This window comes from Scomber japonicus, chromosome 15 (assembly GCF_027409825.1).
Source record: "Scomber japonicus isolate fScoJap1 chromosome 15, fScoJap1.pri, whole genome shotgun sequence".
In the NCBI taxonomy this organism is placed as follows: Eukaryota; Metazoa; Chordata; class Actinopteri; order Scombriformes; family Scombridae; genus Scomber; species Scomber japonicus.
The window spans coordinates 18,577,689-18,603,718 of record NC_070592.1 but is presented as its reverse complement, the minus strand read 5'-3'; the positions used below and the strand labels follow the sequence as shown (position 1 = coordinate 18,603,718).

The following is a 26,030-nucleotide window of genomic DNA, read 5'->3' as shown; positions in this document are numbered from 1 at the left end:
CGAGCGATAACAATATTGTATGCCCAATTTTTTTTCTACAGAAAAGTATAATTACAATGTTAAAATGGTGACACTTTATAATAAAGCTACAAATCATACACTTAAGTAATATTTTACTAATGCATGACTCGTCCCAAAAAGGGTTTTTATCCTGGATGCAAATACTAAAAAATAGGACCTAATATTGATTGCTAAGTCAATATTTTATTGTTTGGTGAACACAAACTGAAGCAGACAAGTGAAATATAGAAACACTTTATTCCCAGAAGTTGTAGCAGTGAGTTACTCATCATCAGACATAGAAAGGCCAATATAAACCAACTTTAGTACAACAGTATGATGTACAACAAAGAGCATACCCATTCACATTCTGTAAACCCACATACAGATACACAATGATTGTTATTGTCCCACCAAGCTATGGACACTCAACAGCTCTAGTACACAGACAACAGAATACACTTTTGCTGGAGGGTGGGGGGCAGCATTAATGCTCAATTTAGGACATCAAATGTAGCAGATGGGTTGAGTTTTATTCCTTTTTTTGGTAAAAGAGTATTCCACCACCAAGGCCTGTGACATGGTGATGATGATGTAGTGAACGAGGTTGGACACAGGAAACACATCACCAAAGTACTACAAACAGCTGGAATGGTGGGTGGATCAGTAAAGAGGAAAGATGCCTTGTTGATTGGTACGAACCTTTGACTGCAGAACAGAGGAATAGATTCAGTTACAGTTTTGGTCAAGCTTGCATGTCCTGGACTCCAGGTTGGTGTGCTTTTAATTTTTAATTGTTTTTTTTCTTTCAGTCATGGGACTCCGTACAGAGCAACAAAGCAGAGCTTTCTCGCAGGACAATACCACAGTTGAGAGTCAAACCTCTCTTGTTCATCATAAGAAAATACCAAAGTTGATAACACAACTTGTTTTGCTCTGTCAAGTGCAAAATTCAATACTTTACAAATCATACACACCCACTGTCCCAAATATCTAATCTTACTCGTCATTTATCAGAAGTTGGATTTTTAAAATTGCCAAATACACAGCAATTCCACAAGGTGTTAAAGAAGAAGGAGAGGGAAGGACACAAATATTGCTTCTCCATCATGATAACAATACTGCGCAACTGTAAACATAAAGAACCGATTCTTCATACTGGTTGATCATTTAGTGGTTGTTTTTCCAGATGTTTTAGGGAAGAATGCAGATTTTGGGAGCACAGCTGTAACTGTTGACAAAATAAATGTAAACAGAGGGAGTTTGAGTAATCTTAGCAAAAGATGGAAAACACTGAAAAGGAGAGATTTGTATTGCTATGGGAAGGGATCTATTATCTTTTTAGAAAAAGTAGTAGAAACACTTGTTTCAACTACAAGAATCATACCTTGTTCATTGTATCAATCAGCAGCCTTTATTCTACAAACTGTACATACACACATACAGCACACACACTCAGACATGCTCACACATACTCAAAGTCTGCCCTCTGACAAACCTGGGCAAGGTAAGGATGGATGTATGGAAAAGCCATGCAGGGCAACAAATGCCAATTAAAATACTTTCCAAATACTTTTCCACACAGTTTTTTTAGTAATGAGCTCTAAGTGCACCCATTGAAACGACGGGCTGTACTGCAAAGGAGTGAAGTTTGTCCTGGCACGATTTCACGGCAACAGTGCACTACAAGAAAAAAAAAAACAACAACAACAAAAAATCAGTGACGCTGGAAGTGGAATCCCTGACTTCCTGTCTCCATCAGGCCCAGAGGACGCTCTGCTGTGAGAAACAGAGGAAGCTCGTTGTGCCCTGGATGTCTGAATGGAGCAGGGCAGCAGGCTGGTTTTACAGCACAGAGAATCAAAGACGCCAAAAATGGAGTGATGGGGGGAGGGGGGGGTCACGGGAGTGTTCACGGTCTGTTGCAGTTGGCATGGCTTGGAGTTCCAGGTCACAGGTGCCGGGTCACGGGATCAGGGTTCAGGTAGTCAGGAGTTACAAAGGGTTCAAAGGTCAGAGCCAAGGTGCACACTGATACTGGGAGAACGCTGTGTGTGGTTTGGCCCGGGACTCAAGTACCCCATCCCTTCCTCCTGCAGGCTGCACGAATAGCGGCCAGCTTCAGAGGCGATGTGGTTGCTGGAGGGAGGGGCGTTGCCACTGGCCACCTGCTCAAAGGAGCGGGAGAAGACAGCGCTGGCAGTACGCGTCAGGCTGGTGAGAGCTCCTGCCTTGGGCACCGATTGGCTGGACGTGAGCGTGAGTCGCTTGATGGACAACTCGGCGCTCTCGCTGGCAGCCCGTCCTGTTGTTAGAGGGCCAGCTTCCTTGTCCTTGTCCTTGCTGGTGCGCACACCGAGCCTACACTTCTTCATGGCCTTGGCCCCCAGGTTTAATGTGGTGACGCTGTTGCTGATAGTGATGGTGGGTGGAGTCATGTCAGGCCCCAAACCACCTGGCCACACCCCTTCATCCACCTCCGAAATATCCATCAGCTCATCCGGGGAACCCAGATCCACTGCGTCTGTGAGATGGACAGAGGGAGACAAAACAAGCACTAAAATGAAAAACAGGAAGAAAATAAGTAGCTCATCTGTCATCCAGTCCATGAGATTCAATCAAATTATTAATAAGATGACCAGTGTTTAAAAGCAATACACTCAATATCAAAAATTTAGGATTAAACTTTGCATGGACTGAGCTCAGTAGAGGGCTGTGTGACAGAGGAGCTCTATTTTTGTCTTTCAGTAGGTGGCGCCTTCACACTGCTGACACCACCTGACATGAGACAATTCATGTCCTGTATTCCAGTCCAGCACACAGGTTAGGTGACCCAGCAGCGCTGTGAGACAACAGTAAGTGGTTTATTGGCAGAGGAGTGCATGATTTGTCCCGAAGGCAGGAGAGGACTAAGAGCCTAAGAGTCTAAGAGCACAAGCCTAGGAAAGACCACAAAGGGAAAGTGAAGGACAGCAAGCAAAGGCACACCCTACATCGAAGTGATCTTAACTCTAACTCTAAAAACCACACACAAATTAATCCTTTCCTGCTTTCTTCAAGGCATGCATCCAGACCCGTGTGAGTGGCCAACTGTCCACATATTCACAAATACACACTTCTGATCTGACGCCATCACTGTAACAGAACACCAGTAAACAGCTGGTTAAACAGACAGATAGGCAGGTCCTATTAACATCTCTTATTGTCAGATTCAGTCTGTTCAAAAAGAGGCCAGACATCATACTCAAGTCTAAATTTAACACTGTGAGCAGCTTTTACTTCAAATAATTCAAGACCTGCATATCTCTCATCAGCTCCTAGATACTAATCAGAAGGAAGTAATCTGTCTCCAAGTGCAACCCAGGAGCAATGTGTTGAGGCGTACCAAGGTGTGCTGTAAGAGACACAAAAGCTGACATAAAAAACACTGGGAGAGCACAATCTCTTAGTAGTGGCAGTGCTAATACAGATGATTTTGGCCTTTAAGAATCAAGGTCATCAAGCCTTTTTTGTTATCAGTAACTTCAGGCTTTAAAATGACTTATTAAGATAAAGCTACCAAAAGAGTTTTATCATCCGTCATATAATATGCATAATGTTCAAAGAGCTACTTTGGTACTTCTTGTTAATGGCTTTATCCAACTAATGTTTTGCTTTCATTAGAATCCATTTCTTTTCCTCCATTAAACCAGTCAACATTTTTGTATGGATACAGCAAAGCACATTTGTTTATTATGCAGTTTTTATGGTTTATAATGCAGTTTTGATTAGGTTACTGATCCAGTATTCAGTTAGATCTTAAATCATGAATTTGATTTTAAAAAGGACTCTTAGCGGGGATCTTAATGAGGAAGCTCGAGCCACAAAGGAGAGAGTAAATGAATGAATGATGTTGGATAGACAGATGATAGGAATAGTGCAATTAGGCGAGGAGAGGGTGGTGGAGCCCAGTGCAAAAGGTAAAAGGGGGAAGTCATCATGCAGTTTTTCAGACCACGCCCCCACACACGGTTACCTAGGTTACCCCAGGAGTGGGGCTGGGGGAAGGAGGGGCCGGGCCTTAGTACTGGCTCCTCCCTGTGGAGGCTGACCCAGAACCCTCATTCTCCACCATTCGCCTCACAGACTTCTGCCTCCTGACCTCCTGACCCCGGGTGCCGGAGTCATGACCTCTGGGGTCCAGGCTGACCTCGGAGGCACCGCCCAACGTTTCACCGTCGGACTGGGCGCGGCCTTCAGGGCGTGGCCGCATGGAGTCTCCGTTGGTCATTCGCTCGCCGCCCACGCCTGTCACACTGATCTCTGGGATGGCCACGCCCCCCAGTACGGCCTCACTGTCTACACTCACCTCCTGGGACTCTGGTGGGGGGGGCATGGATGATGGTGGGACAATACATAGACACATACATATATACACGCACAAACACACACACACAGATGGACAAACAGACATATATCATGCACACATACGTGAAAAACAAAAAGACGGCCATGTGCACAGGCACACACGACCACAGTAACACAAGACACACAGAGGTAATCAATGTAATGGCAGAAAAATAAAAAGACAAAAATCATAGTGATCAGAACATAACACAAAGTACATGCTACGTGGAGATGAACATGAAAATATTTGAATGGAATCAATCAGTCCTACACATTAATTAATATTTAATAGTATTTTCCTTCATCATCTGCTCAAAACAAAAGCTTTACGCATGAACAAGTAGGTCCTATAAAAAGGCACCAGTGAGCAGGATCCATGAGATGAAGGGGTGTTGGGCTTGATATGAAACCCGCTCATTAAGCAGACTGAAGGCTATAATTTACCTGCCTTATCGGTTTTCTAGAAAAATAGAGCGCTGCTCTCTCCTAAGTCTAGAGACTTTAGCTGCACAAAGACTGTCAATGGCTCTACAGAGCAGATAATAAAAGACAAAGTTTGTGATCCAAATATTTTTTTTTTAAGTTTCTTGGCACAAAACTGAAATAAACAACAAATCACATTGAACCTCTTCTGTCTTATCTTAAAAATACTCTACCTGCTGTCTGGTGTCCTGTCCTCTCCTATCTGTCAAATTATGCTCATATCTTGCGTAGCCTCTCACTGTCTGGACTGCTTCTGTTTTCACTGACTGCTCTCAAACTGTGACTGCTTGACTGTCGGGTAACGTGGGAATATCCTAACAGATCAGACAGGAGGTAATGGTTTGGAATGAGGAGATTGACAGCATTTACTAGCAAGCTGAGGATCTACAACCTTAAGGGCTGATGATGATGATAAACACTTATGTACACAGTGGATGTCGGACAGTGAAATGGTAGGGTGAATGAACAATGACGAGATCTAAAAGCCTTGCTCTCTCCTTTGTCATGGATTTATTCTATAACCTTCTATAATGTTTTTTAAGCGTTCCATAAAAATGTGGTAACAAAATATTCTTGTATTCTTCGGTCTCAGCAACTTGAGTTTCAACAGTTACGTCCCTACATCTCTGCTCCCTTTTTTCCTGTATAAGCTTCTCACCGTGTCTCTTCCAGCGGTGCCCCCTGATAGAGAGGGAGGTGACAGCATTTCTGGAGATTCTGGAGGAGGTGGGTGTGATCTCCACCTGGATACTACGAGCACCCTCCTTGTTGTTGCTCTTCAGTGCGGCGCCGTGCAGCGTCGACTTGATGGCATTACCCACCTGAGAAAAGAGTAGGAGCCCACATCCACAATTGTTACTGCTTCAGAGGATGTGAGAGTTACACAGTACAGCAGGATTACAGCAGAATGCTTCAATCCAAACTGCACAGACGCTGAAGCAATTACTGCTCACTCTGAGTTGTGTGGAGCTAATACTGGGCAAATTCCCCTGCTGCTGATTTAGGACAGACTTGTGTGCCAGTATTCAAACTACATCTATATTTCACAAATATGATAACCCTAGCTCATTTTTAAATTATAGACAATCAATGCACATACTTAAATTTCACTAACTCAACTACCACTGATTCTGCCTCAATACATTCACACAAAATTACTTCATCATGTTGCAGTTTCTTGAACAATATCCACTAGGACTGCAACTCATAGTTATTTTTATTATTGTCGATGAATCTACTGATGATAGGAAAATAGTGATATTTATTATAATTCCCTGGAGTCAATGGTTACAATGTCTTATTTGATCCGATCAACAGTCCAAAACCCAAAGATATTCAATGAGTATCTTCTGTGACAAACAAAAAGGATTAAACCATTACATGTGGCGTACTTTTGGACAAAATACAGTCTGGATTTCAGTGAATGTCATTTCCATGTGCTGCAATCATAATGTTAAAGAACTAAAATATTCATGCTTTGTTGATGTTTTTTCAAGTTTTTAGTCATTTGCTGCAGTAAATTATTAAATATGAACTGTCAGTGTTATTTGCAGTATTTTATAGTGCTGAATCCTACCAATTAAGAAGGAAGAAGGTTTTCAGCTTTGCTAAACAAAAAAGTCATTAAAAAAAAAAACACTTCTGTTTTGTTCAGTAAGTACAGTTACAAGGAAAAATCATTCTGTCCAAATGTTAAAGTCCAGGACAGACACAGGTAGATCATGCAAAACTGTGCAAGCACTGGCCCATCACACTGTAGCTGTAAGAGCAGCTTTGTTGGTACCACTAAGACCTCTTTTTCCTCTTAAGTCAGACTGAAGTTCATGTGACCAAACCAATAACATCCTATCAATAATCCCATTTCTTGAGGGGATAAACCTATAAGCTTAGCACACACTGACCAAATAGTGTTATATAGAGAAAAGTACAAAGCCTTTTTGTTTTCTTTATATCATTATTTCACAAATCTTTATATAATATCCTCTGCTCTCACAGGAAACACTCACTAATGAACATGTAACAGTTGAGTACGTAATGGGAGGTTGACAGCATCATAATCACAACACAACATGTCTTTTGTCTTGGTGGCTGCAGCCCATTGGTCTCATAAGGGATACATCACCAAGCTATGCTAAGCTACCAGTCACCTGGTGCATTCCACTGCTACAAGTTAACACCCAAAAAAGAAAAAAAAAGAAAGACAACCTCTTCCTCTACAGCATCTGTGTTCATGACATTTGTCAACAAAGCTGTTTCTTTATTTTAAAAACATATTTCCCCAACTCTAACACCATTCTCCTTTTTGTACATCCAAAAGTCATGTGTTTTGATTGTTGTAGAGGAATACACCTTGACTTGCATAGTAATACTGTAAGCTTAGGTCCAATCCTCTACTGCCTGGGCCTTAAGGATTACAGCTTAACAGAGCAGAGCGGAAAGCATGTAAATAATCTAGTGGGATTACACTGTGCTAGCAGTCTCTGACACACACAAACCAACACAATACAGCATAGTGTGCTGCATATGAATCAAAACCACAGGCAAGCATGTGCAACCGAGTCACATGCTCTCACACACACACACACACACACACAGTCCTAAAACAAACATAGTAAAGGGAGATGTGATAGTAGCAGATAAATATATTATTGCACCCACCAGTAGAGCTTCGGGGAACAACTCTAACTGGGCCCGATACAGAACGTCGTCCAGCGCTTTGGATCCCAGTTCCACTTCCCCATTACACCTGCTCATAGACACATTAACACACAGCAAATGAGTGTAAGAGTACAAGCTTGATTATGTGATTAGACCCAGAACAGTCTTTCTGTGACATTTTTTTTTAAAGTACAACTGTTGTTTTTGGCAAAGATATTACACAGTACAACATCTTTTTAACAGGTACATAAAATCAGGTTAGACACGTGATAATAATAACTTGAACACTGGGAGCAGATTTTAAGCAAAATGTGTAACAATAAACAGACTGTGAGAAATGTAAGACAGCAAAAGTTAAAGCTGAACAGCAAGTGTTTGTGTTGTGTGAGCACTCACAAGGCATAGTGTATCCCTGTGATGAGCTGGACCAGGAATTCTGATGTGACCGTCAGCCGCGAGCTAATGCCTTTGTAGCGCCGCATCTGTTGCCGTGGGTAACCACATATACACACCCTGTAGTAATACCAAGAAAAGCACAATAGGGGAGTTTGTTTCAGTGAAACAGAGAAGCTTCAATTAGGGAAACACTCCACTAAGCCACTTGGCTGCAGCTCTAGTAAGACAATTCATTTCCTACAGCGTGCTGATATCAAGCTCAGTACTGAGAGAACAGGTGCTGGACACACACACACACACACACGCTACACAAATCAATGCCTTAATACAAACATACAAAGTTAAAGTGCAGAACCATTTCTGAGCATAAACTGTAGATAATGATATTGAAACAGGTGTCATACAGTAGAAATTAAATTAAGAGAAAGCTGCAGAAACTGTTATAACACTTGTGCATTTCAAACTATAGGAGTCAAACATTTGACATACAGCAAACTGTCTCAGGGAAATCAAAGCTGATTACTTCTCTTTAGCTCTATGCTTGTCAGTCCAGTGCTCGGCTACAGTTGGCAGATTACCAAAATAACTGAGCTGGGATGTGTGTACATTGCAACTCCCTGCCGAATAGCAGTATCTTGGCTCTCTCTGGCAGCAAAGTCTATAAGAGGATCAGATAAGCAATGCTGTGTGCATGTGTGTGTGTGTGTGTGTGTGTGTGTGGGTTGAAGTTTCCCTACCCAAAAGAAAAGAATAACAACAAATTGAGTGACACACAATGGAAATATGTGTGTGTGTTTAAAACCTTGCTTGACAAACCAATGCTTCATGACAAAGTGACCCAAGTAAATCAAGTTATGCTGATAACATTTGTGTTTGTGCTTCACCTGGAGCTGAGCTGGCAGAGGGACTGGAGGGAGGTGGAGGTCATGTAGCTGAGAGCAGCGTTGTAGCACAGCAGCAGAAAGGTCAGCACCTCAAATCTGTACAACACAAACACGCTTAAAATAGCCCGATGAACGTCCAATTACATTACTGATATGACTTATAAACGGAGATTGTGACCATAATACTGCAATTCACAGACGCAGTTAAGCATCCGCACAGATAAAAAAAAAAAATACCACAAAGAAGAGATTGAAAGATTACAAAAGCAATTTTGAAGTCATCATGAAATTGTTGTGTTTGTGAAACTACAGCATGCAATTGTTTGTATAGAAGGTTACCCAGATATCCAGGACAAAAGTACTGAGAAAAGGTTAAATATGTTTTTATTAGATTTTTTTTTACATCACCTCAGAACACCTAATAGACCAGCTAACTCAGAACTGAAGGCCAAGCACACAACTCAGACCACAACAACCTCCAGATCTGCTGCCACTGGGATTCATTACAGTAATTTAAGAAACCCCAACAGCGATGCTTAAAATGCAACAAAGCTGGATGACTGCCACAGGGGCTCACGGATACAAGAGCACCACGCATAAGATAATTGGGTGTGGTAGCAGCTGAACTCAACATCACTCATACAGTAAGCCTGTTTGTGAGGACAGGAGTGACAGCTTCAGGGGGCACATAGGGAATTTTACTTAAAAAGGTCACATTTTAGCAAAGACTCAAAAATACATGATGAATGCATGTCTAAATTTATCTTCCCATCAAAACAGAATACATCACTGGCTCCTTATCAGACTCTATGGATTGTTGTATTCATTTCTCACACATATCCTGGTGGAAAAAGCCGCTGCCAGATAAGAATGATAAAGTACTCATATTCAAGTGTAAATGTTTTTTTTTCTGGATTCTCATCAGTGAGGGAAAAAAACTGACTTACTGAAATTCTCTCCTTTGCAAAACACCAACCCAAAACTTTCAATAAAATTAGAATATAATATATTCCAAGTTTTGAAATGTGTGTGCAGCTACGAAAACATCATCAATATATACATTTCTGTCAAACCGCAGTAGTAATTCATAATGAAATTCAACTTCCGGAGTAAACTTAGCAGCTAAGAATATAATTTTAACAGCCTAATAATCTACAGTTTAGCTCTATAGAAATAAAACAATTCTCACAGGTCAAGTTTTTAACACATTCGGCCACAAATCTGTCTTTACAGATTGTACATTCTCAATTGTGTGCATTTCTATTTTGGTGGTCGGCTGGAATTTCCTGCTGGATCTAAGCAGGCAGACTCACAGCTAGGAAGTCAGAAAGTGCAATCTCCACCCCTGCCGAGACATCACCACGCGCCCTGATGACTGAAAACAAGTGCGCCTATCGAAGCACTTACCTGTTCTGTGCAGTGAAGGTCTCTCTCTGGAGGTGTGGCCCGCTGTACACCACCCTGCTCAGCCCATGATTGGCTAGCGCCCCTTCTGTTAGGGCCATGGAGCCGATAGCTGAAGGCTAGAGGTGAGAAGATGAAGATTTTTTTTCCCACTAACCGAACATTTCTGGAAAAGCAATTTCAAAGACTTGTGCTGATTTGTTCATGTTTCTCACCTCGTGATACACTGAGGGTTTGGAGAGGGAAGGGACGGTAAAAGACAAAACTTTACTTTGTCCATCTTTATCAACTATTTCCTGTGAAAAAGAAAGAGAAGATGACAAAGATAATATTTTTGTGTGAGAGAAAAACAACTTTTTTTTCTGTTTATGCCCTAAACCTCTAAAGAGCGTGCTTATCTCTTCAAGCACACTCATCTGTTGTGTGTGGGTGTTTGTGTGTGGACCTCAGGGTCCATTTGTCCACTCAGTCTGTCGGTGTATGTGCATTTGCTTATGTGTGTGTGCATCGTGTGAACACACATAACCAAGGTTCTGGTGTCCCCTGTGTGGACGTTAATGTCAAATAAATTAATGGGAGGCAGCCAGTGTGTTGAGTGACAGCTGACCTATTCTGTTATTCAGAGAGGAAGTTAGGGGACGCTTCACTTTGCTGATAGACAGAACATCAAGAGTAAAAATGGATGACGACAAGACTCAACACTCTAATAATGACCAGCGCTGGCATCTCTCTGTGGGAAGTTTGAGGGCATTTGAAAGGTAGTCCATCCATATTCTATAGTCGTAATGTCACTGAGTTCTAGTTCCTCTATTTCTAACCCATACTTTCCATCACTCTTCATGCATAACTGTCTAACAAGGCAGAAAGAGCAGAAAGTAATCTTTCAAAACACATGACGCAGATCCCAGAAATAGTTGAGTGGTTAAGTCCCCTGCTTCTGGAACTGGATGATTACACCAACTTTATAAGTAAGGATCAAGGTCCTTTTTTCTAGTGTTTTTCCTAAGAATGCACTTATCAGGCTGAAAGCATTGTATTCATTAGCAAGAGCAACTCACCTATACTTATAATGAATCTAATGGACTGACTGTGACCGAAGAATATGTGACTGACAACACACACGCGCACACACACACACACACATATATTACTGCCTCCATCCTCTCCCCTACCAAGTTATAAATGCCCAGCAGCAGGGCCTCAATGCAGCCTGAGGTGTGCGGGTCCCTGGCTGCGCTGACGGACAGGAGGCTCCACAGGAGCTCAGGCAGGAACTGTAGCGTGAAACGCTGCAGCTGCGGCTCACCGCTCCGGTAAAACTCAAACAACTGGTGACACACTGGCTCCAGCAACTGAGGAGGACCGAAAACAGCACAGACACACACGGTTACATTACAACATGACTAGAAAACATTGATTCAATTATTGGTTTAAGTCTGTGTTCTTTTATGATCTGTAACATCTGCACTAGTAAAAATTATTGAGAAATGTGTGAATCCGTACATCACTGTAGTTCTCTCTGATGACCTTGTAGAGTGCAGGGACCAGGACCCCTTTGTCTTTTAGTGAGGTGGCATAGGTCGACACGGCACTGTCAGGGAGGGTCTGTAACAAACATACACACACACCCAAAGTTAATGTCAGTTTTTCTTGTTCCTTCACTTGGATGTTTGAGCTTCACTGTGCAGAGTTTGACACTAGAAGACTGTTTTCACTTGCATATGATGAATCTCTGTGCTCACCTTGGTCTCAATTTAAGGCATGCACCGACAAACAAGAACTATGACATCACAACTAGGCTGGAGCCAAATGTGGTTCAATGTGCAACTTACACAAGTGTGACATGGAAACTTCAATAAGGGAGAAGGAATAGATCTAGTTTTAATCAGAGAACAATTTTAATTCCATCAAACAGAAATGATTATTAAAAGCAAAGTATTTTGGGGTGGTGGTCATACCATTATTCTAAAAATGAACACACAGCATGAAAGTCACAACTGAATGGTTCAACATTTGTTTTAGTAATCTGATTTTAATCTGTGCAGATGTGTAGCCCAATGATTCACATCATGTCCAGGCAGGTCGAAATTGACTTTCTGACTCACCTGCTGAGCAGACTGGAAGATGCAAGGATCATAATTTAATAATTGGCCTTTTTATATCACATACACATTAATTTCATTGAGATAATAAAAAGGTATTATTCTTAAATACAGACACACAGGAACAACTCATCACCTCAGCATAATACTGTAGCCATTCCTTTATCTCAAACCTCAATTTCACATAAAACGTTTTTCTTCTTTTTAAAAATGTGCTTTGTCCTTTTTTTTTGTCAGTGTGTTTTCATTTCATTTTTAAAGGTTGGCTTACTCCTTGTAAATGTCACCACATAATAGCTATTTAATTAATGGTAGATAGCAGCAGACCAGCAGCAAGAGGCAGTTTAGTGGAGAGCAGCAGTCCACTGAAAACTAGGAGCCCTCTAGATGGTCTCAGACTGTCTCAAGTGCTCCTTCAGTTTCGTGGCACTGGTTAGACATGCATAACAACACATGAATAATTTCCCCTGAGTCATCATGCCAGATATTTTATTACATGACTATTTGGTACAAACACTTACCCGTCAGTGTGACGGAAAGCCTCTTGAGATTTATTTGCCAAATGGTAAAATCGACATGTTTTTGGCACTTGGCAGGTGTTCATTTTGGATGCTGTGTCCAGGATATACAGTTCCCATTTTAAGGCACACATTATTATAGTTTCCAATCAATGAGACAAACTTCTCATCGAGAGGGAACTGTCAAGAAAAACATAGCAATGAGCACATTGTGTTTGCTGCTGTGAAAGCAGACAGACTGCTGTTTGACAGCATCTAAAATTGCAGTGACAGAGTGCTAGTTTCTAAAGAAGCAGTGGGTAACATTGATCTGGCTGCATTTAGAGGTCAACCTCACTGAGAGGGTATGACAGATGCTCACAAAAGGAAGACCTCATCTGCCCTTTCAATATTACATCTCATAAAGCCTCGAAGGCTTCAGTAGCGATCACGTATTGGTGAGTGCTCATATTTGAGTGGGAGCGTGCAATTCTCTGGGTGCTGAGCACTTCAGAGAAACACTGAGTGTGTTTGTTTGTTTATGTGTGTGAAGAAATGTTTCCAGTAGTGAGCAGCAAAAATTATACTGCATGCTGATTGTGGATAGACATAGACATAGACACACACACACACACACACACACACTTGAGCAATACCTTAAATTCTGACAACCAGTCTTCCACCACTCCTTGGTCCATAGCCAACATGTTCCCTCATCTGCAGTGGAGTCACCTCTACCTAGAGGAGAGAAAATTAACTGTTAAACACACACTGTGCATAATTATTGACACATAGCAAATATGCAGTGCATTCGGACACGGACAAGGACACACACACACACACACGCATATATATATATATATATACATATGTATATATATATACACACACATGCAATCTCAGCTTGAAAAAGGCTCCTTCAGTGTTTGTCAACGCTCCATTATTTGTTATCCTGATAACTATATTCTATTAAAAAACAGCATACAATGCTATGACGGTAGTGGATAGAGAATGTACATGTTCAGGCATCGATTCAACACTTCGACTCGAAAAAAAAGAAAACACAACAACAAAAGTCCCTCTTTCCATTCCCTTTCTCTCTCTCCTCCTGTTTCCCTCTCATTCCTCTCCAGACACACACCTCTGCAGCAAGTACCTAACCTTCTCTCAACTCTGACTCACAAATCGAAAATCACCCACACAGAAAAGAATGGCTGGCTTCACCGCTGACAGAAAAGACAAGAAAAAAAAAAGTGGCACAGCAGAATTTAGAGGCTTGATGAACAGACTGTACAGCAAGGAGGTCTTAAGAGACGGAAAGAAAAAAAAGGCTTTTACCTGCTTTAGACCACCGTTACCAACTCATGACGAAATAAATGCTCAGCTTCTATCCCTCTTTTTTCCCCCTTACTATCCATCAAAACCCTTACAATGTCTGCATCCCCTCCTAGGCACTGAACTTAGCTCCTTGTAGCTCCTTTTCTATTAAACCTCCAATGTCATCTATTGTATAAGCTCCTCCTCCCTTACTTATTCTCTGTAGTGGTTCTTTCTGTCACACTGTCATTTTGATTCTCTCTCTTTCTGTTTTAATGAAGCACCTGCTGGCTTCTATCTGACGCTGCTGTCCTGCAGTCACACCAGAAGAACGGAGAAAGCAGCCAATATAAATCGGAAAAAGAGAGATTGAAAAATATCAACATGGGATGTGTAACCACATCAGGACACAGAGCAGCATTAGTCGTGTCTCTTTACTTTAAATCTTCTACTCAAATAATATACAGTACCAGTCAAAAGTTTGGACACACTTTCCCATTCACATCAATGAGAAAGTATGTCCAAACGTTTGACTGGTACTGTACATGTAGTCCAAATGATATGATCTGTTTGTGTGTTTGTAATTGTAAGCCATAATTATTTATATTGTGCCCGTCTTCTTTCCTAGTGACGTGGATAAGGGGATTCTGTCTGTAGCTAAAAGTTGCTAATCTAAATGATCAATTCTAAAAAAAGATCAATAAACAATCATCCATTACACAAAATCCTAATCAATTAGACTTCCCTTGTGCTGAAACAATTAGTCAATTAAGAGCAACTGACAAATGAGTTTATAGCTAATTTAACAAGATTAAGAGAGTTAAGTCATGCTTGTGTCGCTCTGAGTCTTTACTGAATATAGCATTGACAAAATGCTCCCAAAGGCAATATCAGAATGATATTTAGTTGTTAACCTTAAGTTTAAGGATTATAACATTGGCCTTCTCAGTTGAGGTCGGTTTTAGTCATAAGTGTGGTTTCGCGGTGGAAAACTTAAGGTATTACAAACGTTAGAACAATTTATCCAGAGGGGCACATAGATTTGTGTACAAAATATCACAGATATCCATCAGTTGCAGAGACATTTCAGTGCAACAAGAAAATCCAGGATCACCAAAAAGAGTTGGATACATCCTCTGGGTACCATGAATCTCCGTTAGGGCTGCAGCTATGGATTCTTTTTGTAATTGATTATTCTATCGATTATTCCATCGATTAATCAAGTAATCGAATAATTTATTTTGTCTTGTTAAATAGCAGTAGTAAAAATGAGAAAAAGGACAAAAAACATGAGTCTGAAAATTAACAATCAATTGAGTTTTATTCCTGGACATTCCTTTTTAAAAATCAAAATTAAACCCATTTATTGCATTCAGTGCATTTAACTTCAGTGCCTTCTGAAACTAATGCATTAACTTATTTTCTTTTAGTGTGACCGATTTGCATTTTTGCATCATTAAGCTACCATACAAATTAAGCGCACTAAATTCCCTGCTCCTTCTACCCCAGGCTTTCAGTGTAGAGACCTGAGGTCAACCTGCTCCTCTCCTCATCTCCTGCTGCTAACTGGCTGACAGATATTCTCAGCAGGTAGAAGCTGTTCACTGTTCACTAACTAGAACAAAGATGATCCACACAGTGACGTTATAAAAAGAAGCTGTGATGGAAATAAGCGATAGAAAACCGATCGGTTTGGGTGTATGTGCGCGTGTCACCCCCAGGCGGGGAGTTCTGGTCCTCTGAAATGAGGCCAACGCGGAAGTAACTTAGAACTGCATTCTAGTAAAAGGCCACCAGGGGCGACCGTTTTGGTGTCAAAAGGATTTCCGTCTCCATACATGTCAATGGAGAATTCACCAACTTCTCACTTGATTTCTAACCTCAGTAAACGTTTTCAAAATGTGTTTATGGTCTCAATCGCTAGTTTAAAGCATTCTTCAATGCAGTATGATGTTCATTTGTGATTGACGGGTTGATTGACCAATGTCCTTGAGATCCAGCCCTCGCAACCTATCGCAACCTCCCCGCTCTGCCCATGGCTCCGCCCATGGCCTCGCCTCATGCCCATATAAGTAGAATCCGTGTTTTTATTTTTCCCAGCATGCACCTGAAATTTTCAAGATGGCTGCCCAGTTTCAAAACTATTGGCTTCCAAGCAGTAGTCCACAAACCAATGGGTGACGTCACGGATGTTACGTCCATTTCTTTTATACAGTCTATGGTCACCCCCGACTAGATGCCGCACAGTTTTCACTCTCTAGTAAACTGCTCCGCGACACGAGTGACGCGATGTGCGTCAATAATAACCATCCGTGTAAAACACAAGCAGAGAATGTCATATAATGCGAGTGAAATGAATTAAATTAAGCTTCGATTCATGAAAAACTGCCTTGATCATTTTTTGTAATAGAATAATTTGAGTATTTCAGTCTGGACCAAAGTGGAGCACCAACCAACCGACTGGCATTGTTATTCCTAAAGACATGCTGCTAGAGCAGCTTCTCAAATGTGAAGATTTTCTCATTTTCACTTGTCGTACATCCTTATAAATTGAATAGCTTTTTGGGTTTGGACAAAACAAGAAAATTGCAGATGTTACCTAGGGCTCTGGGGAAAATGTGACTGCCATTTTGTCAGGATGTCATTTCACAGATCAACCAATTCATGACTTATTTAAAACAAACAGACAGAATAAGTTAAAATTAAAATAGTCTGTAGTATCACTCCAAATTTTCTCATCGACAGGTTTCATCTTAACCAATAGTGCAGTGTCTGGCACCAGAGACCAATTCTTCCCGGTGAGGAGGAAGACATGCCATCTCTTCTCCATGTATCCCTGGTGGATTATCTGTTTTTAAATAGCAGCCTGTTTTCACTGTGGGGTATGTCGTGTCTGCGCTCTGTTATGTCTGGACTCTGGAAACTGAAAGAAAGCACAAGGCTAAATTGGCCGTTGAATGAAAAATGAAGTCCATGTTTGGTAAGTCTGGTAACAGAGGCAGAGGAAGGGAGGGGGGGGGAGCGAGAGAGAAAATTAAAAGAAATGAGATTCCAGATGTAAAAAGATCATACACCATTCAATCTTGTCTTTTTCTTCAACACCAACACAATATCTGTCTGGTTGATGTTCATCTCTCTGATCTATATTATACTCGCAGAAATTCATCCGGACCATTTTGAAAGGGAGTGACCCAGGTGATCAACCCGTGTCAAATACAAAAATCAAAAATCACATTTATGGTTGATTTTAGTCTGCCTCTTTCCTCTTCCTCTGCTTTCGCTCCCTCTGTCCCTCAAAACTCAAACCTCCCACACATCACTTTTCCCTCTGCCCTGCTTTATAATGTGTCTTTCACGCATCTGAATGTTTTATTTTGTATTATTTTGGTGCATGGCAGCCAGGTGTCTATTTATGGACTGTACCAATGACAGAAATGACAGAGGGGGGGTGGGGGGCGGTGACTCATGAAATGGGGAAGGATTATAAAGCAGAATAGCTTCCATTTAGAGAAATTAGTCCTTTGTGGCGGTCTGTTGTTCTGTTCTTTCACGCTGGTGAAGACAACAAGGAGGACAGCGATATCTAAAGGCAGCATGTGTGTGTTCTTAAATGGCAGGCTCGCTGAATAACAAAATAAAGGCTGTGATAAGAGAGTGGATGAGTCAGTCTTATAAGAGGACGGGCTCTCCTCCTACAGAGTCACTTTTAACCCATCAACTTTATCCATGATGGCGTCTGCTGCATGTCATCTGTATCATCTGTATCATCTGCATCCAGAAAAAGATATTTGAAGACTAAAAATCGGCGGCTGCCTGCCATGCCGCCTACCTTAGTGATATATTTGCCTCCTGCCTCTGCAGCAAGAAGAGAAGCTACTGCGACGACACAGACACCGAAGCACTGGATGGACACTCTGGTAAAAAGTTGCAGTGAATCCATACATTTAAATATGTTTTTACAGTAATTTCAGTGGGAAGATTACAATGTCACTTTCCCTCCAGTCATCTTCAGGTGACAGTAACGCATCAAGAAACTCCAGTAATGAGTCTAGAGCTGCAATGACTAGTAGAGTCTGTGGTTTCTTTAGTCCGTTATGACTGACTAATAAATACCTTATGGTTGTAGACTGTTAGACTGGACAATATATTTTAGGTTGCATCTTGGACTTTGGGATATGGTAAACAACATTTTTCTTTATCTTTCTTATTAATTCAAATAAATACTGATAAGATTCCTTAAGGGCATTTTTTTAAATCAACAGACAAGCGACTGAAATGTCTCTTGTGTGTTCCAGTTCGTACTTTTGGATGTCATTTATTATCATTTCCTGGTTGCTTTGAGGTTCATTGGAGCCGTGTTAAGTTACTGTGGATGAAAATATTTCCTGCTTCTGCCATAAAATGTGATTATGTCTTTGTTAGCGGAGATTCATTAGCGGTCCTATTCTTCTATTAATTAAAACAGGTCGACACAAACAAGTTCTGGAGCTATTTGTTCAGTGGATCAGTTAAAAATACTGCAGAGAGGAACAATACAAGCAGAAACAGCCACAGTGATGATGTTTGATGATGAGCTGCAGACAACAGGCTCTCAGTGCACTTCCAACAGACAACCTAAACAACTTATTCCACCTGGTTTAATATCATTTTATTATTGTTTATTTTACTTTAAACTAAGTGTTCTAAATAAATGTTAAATTGCAGATGTTTGCACTTATTTTCTACAACTGAAAGCATATTGTTATTACAAAAAAACCCCAAAAAACCCAAACTGGAACCCGACCCTAGATACACACAACACATACTGGTGAGTAACAGTCTCAAACCTTTCTATGCTCTATTTTGATACAGTGCAGACAGGCACAAGCAACTGGTGGGAGAAAATAGAAAACTAATCGCCCTGGGAGAACACGATAGAGTGTAATTATGTTATTAGGCAGATGTTTGTCTTCCGTCTTAGTCTGGTTTACTTGTTAAATGTCTATGTCATTAAGGACTCACAGATCATTACAGATATCAATATAAGCCTGAGAGAGACCACACTAATACAAACTAGCAAGCTTCTTCTGTGCTGCTCAACCACAATGACCAACCGAAACACACGTGAATAAACCAGTGTTAAGGACAAGTGGCCGAGCAGGCTCAACTGGCACAAGTCACAAAATAGTGGTGAACAACTAGATGCACGATAAATGCAGAAGAGGAACAGACAGGCTGTGCAGGAACATGAATAAAGATCAATGATTAAAAGAAGAGACACGCACAGGTAGACAAGGGATAAAAAGGAATGCAAGACAACCCAAGAGACGAATAACTCATAAGGGAGTGAGACTGTAGGGTCAATAAAAGAGGAGGGTTCATTAAGTTTCCGTCTGTGCTGCCTGTGGCAACTTCCCAGGCTCTAAGAAACACACAAGATAAGGAGAGATACCGAAACACGCACCACTCTGTGATCCAAACGAGATAAAACGAATCCAGCCAATGCAAAGCTCTGATGGAAACAACTCCTTGCCAAGAAGCGACAGAGAATGTGTTATGAATTGCTAGTGTAAGTGCGTGAAAAATGTGTTTATTCAATGTCTGGTTTGACAAAACCTGTTCCTGTGAGCGAGCTGAAGTTGACAGCTTGTTCCCTCTGAGTTTACACCCACGCCCCTGTCTTAGACTCTCTGACACACTCTCAAACATACACGGCTGACAGTATGAATTAACTTATTTTTGACTCCTCCTTCCAAAGACCTCTTCCAAAACACATACACACGGTCTCCAGCTAATTTACATTCCTAATCCTTGTTGTAAGTGTGCCTACATGGCCAAACAGTCACTTCACAGTACCTGAGGCATACAGACAACACACCACTACCAATGCTTTCACATGGATGAACAAGAAAAACCACAGGAAACCAGCGCTATCAAAATACACAAGAGTCCTCTGGTGCATTGTGGTGAAGTGAAAACGTACCTGTCAAGAGAACGCTAGCGGTGAGAGAACTGAGTGTCCGAGTGAGAATGAATAAAGGGGGGGACACCCACAGACATGGACACATCTCTCCCTGCTGTTTACCTCATTTCCTATTACACATACGCTTTGGATTCTTCTCCTTTTTTTTCCAGGAAATGAGTGGGCCAATGAGAATGAAGGCTTGAATTAAGGGAAGAAAGACAACAGAGAGAGAGAGAGAGAGAGAGACAGAGAGACGAAGTGGGTGGTTTTAAGAGCGGTAGAGCTGCCCCAGCTGCTTTTTCCTGTGGTACAAGGTTCAAACCACACAAGCTACTGGTTGGGCTGATAGCGTTAAAAGACACATGACGAATGAAGAGCTGTGAAATGTCTTCAATAACATATGGGAAAAACTTGAAAAAAGTAAGCTGAGCTGACCTCAGCTATTGCACAGACACACCCAAACCACTAATAGCTGTAAAAAGACAAGAAACAGTAGTAATCTGCCTCCACCCCAAAGTCTCTAGATTAGTTGTAAACTGCAAACACACTAGACTTGTCACTACAAGCTTGTTCCAATCTGAATGGAAGCAAAAGCCATCAGGGAACTATTTTGAGGAGGTGCGGGTGTCCAACTAAAGGTAGAGGCAGTGTTATATAACTATGGTCATGAAGGGCAGAGGCTCTAACACGCCCAGAGATCACAGCTTTGACCTGACCTCCTGATCACCAGCCACATGATGAAGCAGTTTACACCATTTATCCATCTCCAAACTCTCTCTCTCTCTCTCTCTCTCTAGTTGGTATCACATCTTTTCATGCTCTTTGTTACTGTCTTCTTTATTTGACTATCACGGCTTGTGGTTAACCTGTTACATCACTCCCACCCACCTTGCCCCACACCCCCCAGGTCTTTGTCAACAAGCAGGTTGCTTATAGTGCATAGGTTCTGCTTTTCTGCTGCTGTTTTCTTTCTCCATTGCGTGCGCACACACACACACACACAGCTATAAAAGAAAAGGACTGCCTGTAGCTAAGTAGACATGACAACAGAGTCTGTGGTTTGTGTGCGCGGTTTTCGCTGCTGAGGGAGACAGAGAGAGATCTAACAGGGAGGAATCCTCTTATAGCAGCCTACGCTCTCTCCTCTGTTGCGTCTAAGCCAGCAATGCATCTTCGTCCCTCCAATTCCCTGTCTTCCTTCAGCGAGTCAGCCAATGATGATTGAAGAGACGAATGATTAATGCTGATTTTTCAATTTGAACTTTTTCCCCCCCTTGGCAGCAATTCTTGTCACTGTTAGATAGCCTTTTTGTTATCTATGACTGCTCAACCCTTGAATTTCTCATTCAGATACCACTTTTGCTGCAGATAATTGGCTTGATTGCCTTGATTTTTCATGGAGCTGAAAGGACACAACATCTAGTGATATCTATGCCTATAAATACACTATTGCAAGGAAAAAATCAATGTCTGTATTACACATCTACATTGTGTGTATGTGTGTGTGTGTGTGTGTGTGTGTGAATTTGGTGCAGAGTAAAAGGAAGGAGGGAGGGAAAGAGGGCAGCCGTTTTATTTGCTCAAACTGCTGGGATATTCCATGCAACTGCTGGCACGAGTAACTATCTGATGCAGGATGACAGCAGAGCCCACACTTTCTTCCTGCTCTATGACCTGCTGGGCTTCACTGTCAAAAAGCATTAAGAGGTCTGAGACACTAGCAGCCACGGATGCCACGCATTAACAAGCCTGCGCATGATTTCATGCATGCACACACACATTCGCATCCTAATGACACCACTTTTCTCAGTGTGCAAACACCCAACCAACAAACCCAGCTACTGCTATAAAGCAAAGCCTCTCTCTCGTGACAAAGAGAAACGCATACATGAAAAGCAAAGGGCAACCTATCAGTTAAGCCACAAACAGTATCAGATTTAAAGATCCTATCCAGACACGTTGTAAGATAAATATAATCAGCTTTGAATAATAGTTTGTGTTTGTCCCCCCCCCCCCCCACAAAAAAGTTAATTATCTTGTAAAAACATTTAAATTACACCTACTCATCTGTGCTAATATATTTAATTTCATTGTAACCTTCATTCTCAGTGTTTGTGCATAGAAAGCTTGAAGTTTCAAAATCATACTCATATGTTGAATATTCCAGCAGGATTGGCTTTCAAACCATTTGTAAGAATGTCAAATAATGCTGGTAGGTCATAGACTGTGAAAACAAAAAATGGACGTAGCCATCGCGACTTCACCGATAGGTTTGTGCACTCCTGTTTTGAACATTGATGTAAAAAGCATTGGATACTGCATCGGAGGTGAGTTTATTCCTGTTCTTCAGTGGCGTATTAAGTCAAAAATGCCACTTCCTGAAAACAAACTGCTCTCGCTCTATGGGCATAATGTGCTGCTAGAACGTGAATAAAAACGATTCAATTGTGTGGCTTTTCTAGACTTTCGATATGTGGGTTCGATCAGACCAAATGGATCAAAATCTGATAGAAACTAGTCATTTTGCACGGGGTGTGCCACTCAGAAAAATGTATCTGCCGATTTACAGACGTTTCTTTCACAATGTACATCTCTTTAAAGCCCAGCGCTCTTCCTGTATCCAGTTCTCATTAAACATCTATGGTTTTGAAACCTCAGATTTGGCAGTTGGACCATTCCCATCTTTTTTGGAACCAGAGGGTGGAGTTGGCGTTAATGCTAGTGTTAGCTGCTAGCTTGGTTAGCACTGCATTTACAGTCTGGTGTGATACTTCAAATAGTAATGCTAGTGATAAAAAAACAACAAAAAAAAACATTAAGCAAAAAGTAAATGGAAAAAAAACAGAACAGCTGACCCTTTATGGGATCTTTTCATACAACCAAATACTCAACTAAATGTTTTAGGCAACCAAAATGTTACAATTAACTTTTATGAAGTGAAAACACACTAAAACAGTGACAGCTACACCTATACTCCAATTCTAATCTGGGGTTACGTTATGTAAAATATGTAGCCAACATTGTCGCCATGGTAGTGACTTGTCAATCACGAGGTAGCCACGCCCTAAAGGATATCCTAATTCATCAATGATTTTACTATAAATGGGACCATTATTTACAAAATTAACATCATTCTCTATGAAAGAAGGCCTGAAACTAGCAGGTGAGAACATAAACACATTCGGAAAGTGTGTCCTGAGGTAATAAATCAAATAATAAGTAGAGTCATTTTCTCATACAATCAATCACTTCTTTTCGCAACCAGTGGAGCCCTGTTTAAGTCACTTCTGCATTAGCCTAATTATTCAGACCCAGAGATTCATGCTTTTGGTATAAGCCCATTTCTAAAAATCTGATTTTCAAAAGAGCAGAGACAAACTTTTCACTTTCAGGGCATGAATTTCATAAGAGCATCCTAGTGTCAGACTCTGCACACACATCAGTCAAGCTCAAACATTCAACCGTAGGAACAAGAAAAAAACAAAAACAATTTTTGACTGGAGGGTTACTTATATAATATCCGAAGCTCGGGCTTTGAGAAGGGCACTGTGTAAAACAAACATTTGGAGTGGAGGAGCTCATTTCATGCACTCTAACAGCAAATATGTCTTGGGGGGGCTCTGCGGCAGAGAGACACAATAGTGCCCCTCATGCAGGAAACCCCTGTTTCTGTTTGAGTGGTGTGGAGGGAAGCTGCATCACATGATCGCTATGAGAAAAATCCTTACAATGCAATATCATACATACCAGTCTACAGTCAGTGTCTACAGGGTCAAAGTCAGTCAGGCACGAAGTCTATGTCTATGTCTCTCTCTCTCTCTTTTTCCCTCTCTCTCTCTCTCTCTTTTTTTCCTCTCTCTCTCCCAAGATGTGACTCAGACTTCAATGACAATACGCTGTCTAACATGCTTGCCACGTTGGAAAGCATTTCCCCTATTTTTCTATTGCTCTCTTTCAAATGTCACCATGCTAATGTTGGTTAACTTGTAACTAAACCTGTCCTAACTGGTGACCTAGCTGGCGTTTAAACAACGTGAAATTCTGCCTCAGGTCACCGGTAGCTCTACGGTAAAACACCAGCTTGACCAAACCCGACAATTCAATGTATTTTCCCTATCAGTATCAGCCAGGCACTTGCAAAAGAATCACCTGCCGTCACACACTCTCTGTTTCAGCTTTCTGAATTGACTTCGAGCTGTCATCTCGGTTTGCTTACAGATTAGCTAGTTAGCTAGCTCGGCTAAGGCGCGACACCAAGTAAACTGGGCAAGTTGCTGTTTACTTACCCGCATGCTATCTGTCTATTTCCTGGAAATCGATGTCCCCCCTCTCGTTCCGACACGACGAGTAAACGGCTATCACTTCCCTACTCCATAAATCTCCTCAATAATTCAACAACATCGCCTCCTTCCATCTTCATTACTTTCTCCACTCAAACCACCTTTTAGACGGGAGGAATCGGGTCTCCACTGACGGACAGGCGTCTGAACCAATGAGGGAGTAGTATATAATCTAACGGACACACCCCCCAAAACGCAGCGTCCAATCAAATATACAGAGAAGCGTGCACGTTAATAATTTCCACGATCATAATAGGTTGTCGTGGTCATTCACTGCTCTTTGACAGCTGACAGCAGCAGAGTGGTCTACCAAACATGCTATTAATGAATCACATAAATAAGAAATACATTGGCATTTGGCAATTGATTGCAGTGTAATAATACTCGATTATAAGACAACATTTAAACCACAGTTGAATTATGTTTTATTTATTAATAATTAGTTTCTTAATAATGAACATAGACAGTTACACCTGTTTTGAACATGTAGTAACATGAGATGATATAAAAACAACAGAGCTGAATAGTTGATTGACTGTAGCTATTAAACATATAAATGCTGCTGAATAATTGAATTTAAAATGTAATAATTGACTTATTTGTAACAAACATTTTTATTGTGAGATAAACAACTCAATGTTTTTTGCTTCTTTCCCACCACATCCTGCATACTCCATACTACATTAATCTGCAACGCTTAAGGCAAATGCAACCCACTAAAACTGTCTCTCCTGGATAAATAATGCATTGCCACTTGACAATGACCTCTGGAACAATGGGTTTTCCAAAATTAATTATCAAGATGGCATATGACCATGTGTTTGTTTGGCTTTCACATTAATAGCAGCTGGAAATCTGCAGTTTTTAATCAGTTAATAAAACCAGTGGGGCTTCTGTAGGAAATAAGCAGACAATCTGCTCCCTTTGAATATTACAATAACAAAACTCTAAATGAACAGTTACTATATCACAATAAAACCTCCAGTTTAATTCCCACTGCTGCTATAAGAGACAGGGTCCTGTTTTATCACATGCTCAGACTATTATAGAAGAAATGTATTAATCTAGTGTCACAACCAAAATACTTGTAGATCTGGGAAGACAATTTATAATCACTTCCCTGAGGCAAATTCTGCAAAAAATAAAGTGTCTATATTGGTGCAAAATTCTATAATAATAGTGATATTAATACTAATACATTCATTTTGACACAGGTAATCTTTATGTAAGAAACTATTAGAATGTAAAATTGAGTGTGCAATGCCCCCTACTGTTAACTGGTTACATTTCACAATCATACACATCCAATATATTTTAAATGAGACCATAGTATATTTTTTTAAAGATCGTAATAAAACATCTTTAAAATGATTTAAAAGGCAGATACTATCTCGATTATCTACACATCCTAAGACAAACATAATACAAGAAGCTGCAATGGGCTGTGTATGGCATTCTGTGTGTGCATGTCTCATTATCAGTTCTGAAACATTAACACTAACACTCCTGATGTTATTTTTTTAAGTAGGCACTGAAGATATGTTTTAATCCTAGAGATGGACAGCAGTTTTAATGTGTACATGGACACATTTTTTTCTGATTCCTTGGCTGAGTGGTGC

The 26,030-nt window shown here is 40.9% G+C and overlaps 1 protein-coding gene across 2 annotated transcripts; it reads right to left on the bottom strand.

Annotated features, from left to right (window-relative positions):
• Positions 1–246: 246 nt before the first annotated feature.
• hycc1 (hyccin PI4KA lipid kinase complex subunit 1) lies at positions 247–24,528 on the bottom strand. Of its 2 annotated transcripts, XM_053333860.1 has the most exons (12): positions 24,358–24,528; positions 13,467–13,548; positions 11,715–11,816; positions 11,384–11,563; positions 10,427–10,507; positions 10,215–10,330; positions 8,808–8,903; positions 7,924–8,040; positions 7,528–7,615; positions 5,528–5,690; positions 4,016–4,359; positions 2,386–2,524 (listed from the first exon to the last, which is right to left on the bottom strand). In XM_053333860.1, exons 2-11 carry the CDS (start codon positions 13,515–13,517, stop codon positions 4,061–4,063), a joined length of 1,293 nt encoding a protein of 430 aa, XP_053189835.1. In that variant the 5' UTR covers positions 13,518–13,548; positions 24,358–24,528; the 3' UTR covers positions 2,386–2,524; positions 4,016–4,060. The 2 variants fall into 2 exon arrangements, with proteins under 2 accessions (XP_053189836.1, XP_053189835.1); XM_053333861.1 differs by lacking the exon at positions 4,016–4,359 and having other exon boundaries at positions 247–2,524.
• Between the last annotated feature and the right edge of the window lie 1,502 nt (positions 24,529–26,030).

What these genes read in the sequence shown, in the direction of transcription:
- hycc1 (XM_053333861.1), bottom strand. Translation starts at nt 13,517, where the DNA reads ATGTTGGCTATGGACCAAGGAGTGGTGGAAGACTGGTTGTCAGAATTT. An exon ending in TCAGAGAGAACTACAGTGAT is followed by an intron (nt 11,564 to 11,714) that starts GTACGGATTCAC and finishes GGTCCTCCTCAG; the next exon opens with TTGCTGGAGCCAGTGTGTCA. An exon ending in TGCTGGGCATTTATAACTTG is followed by an intron (nt 10,508 to 11,383) that starts GTAGGGGAGAGG and finishes TCTTTTTCACAG; the next exon opens with GAAATAGTTGATAAAGATGG.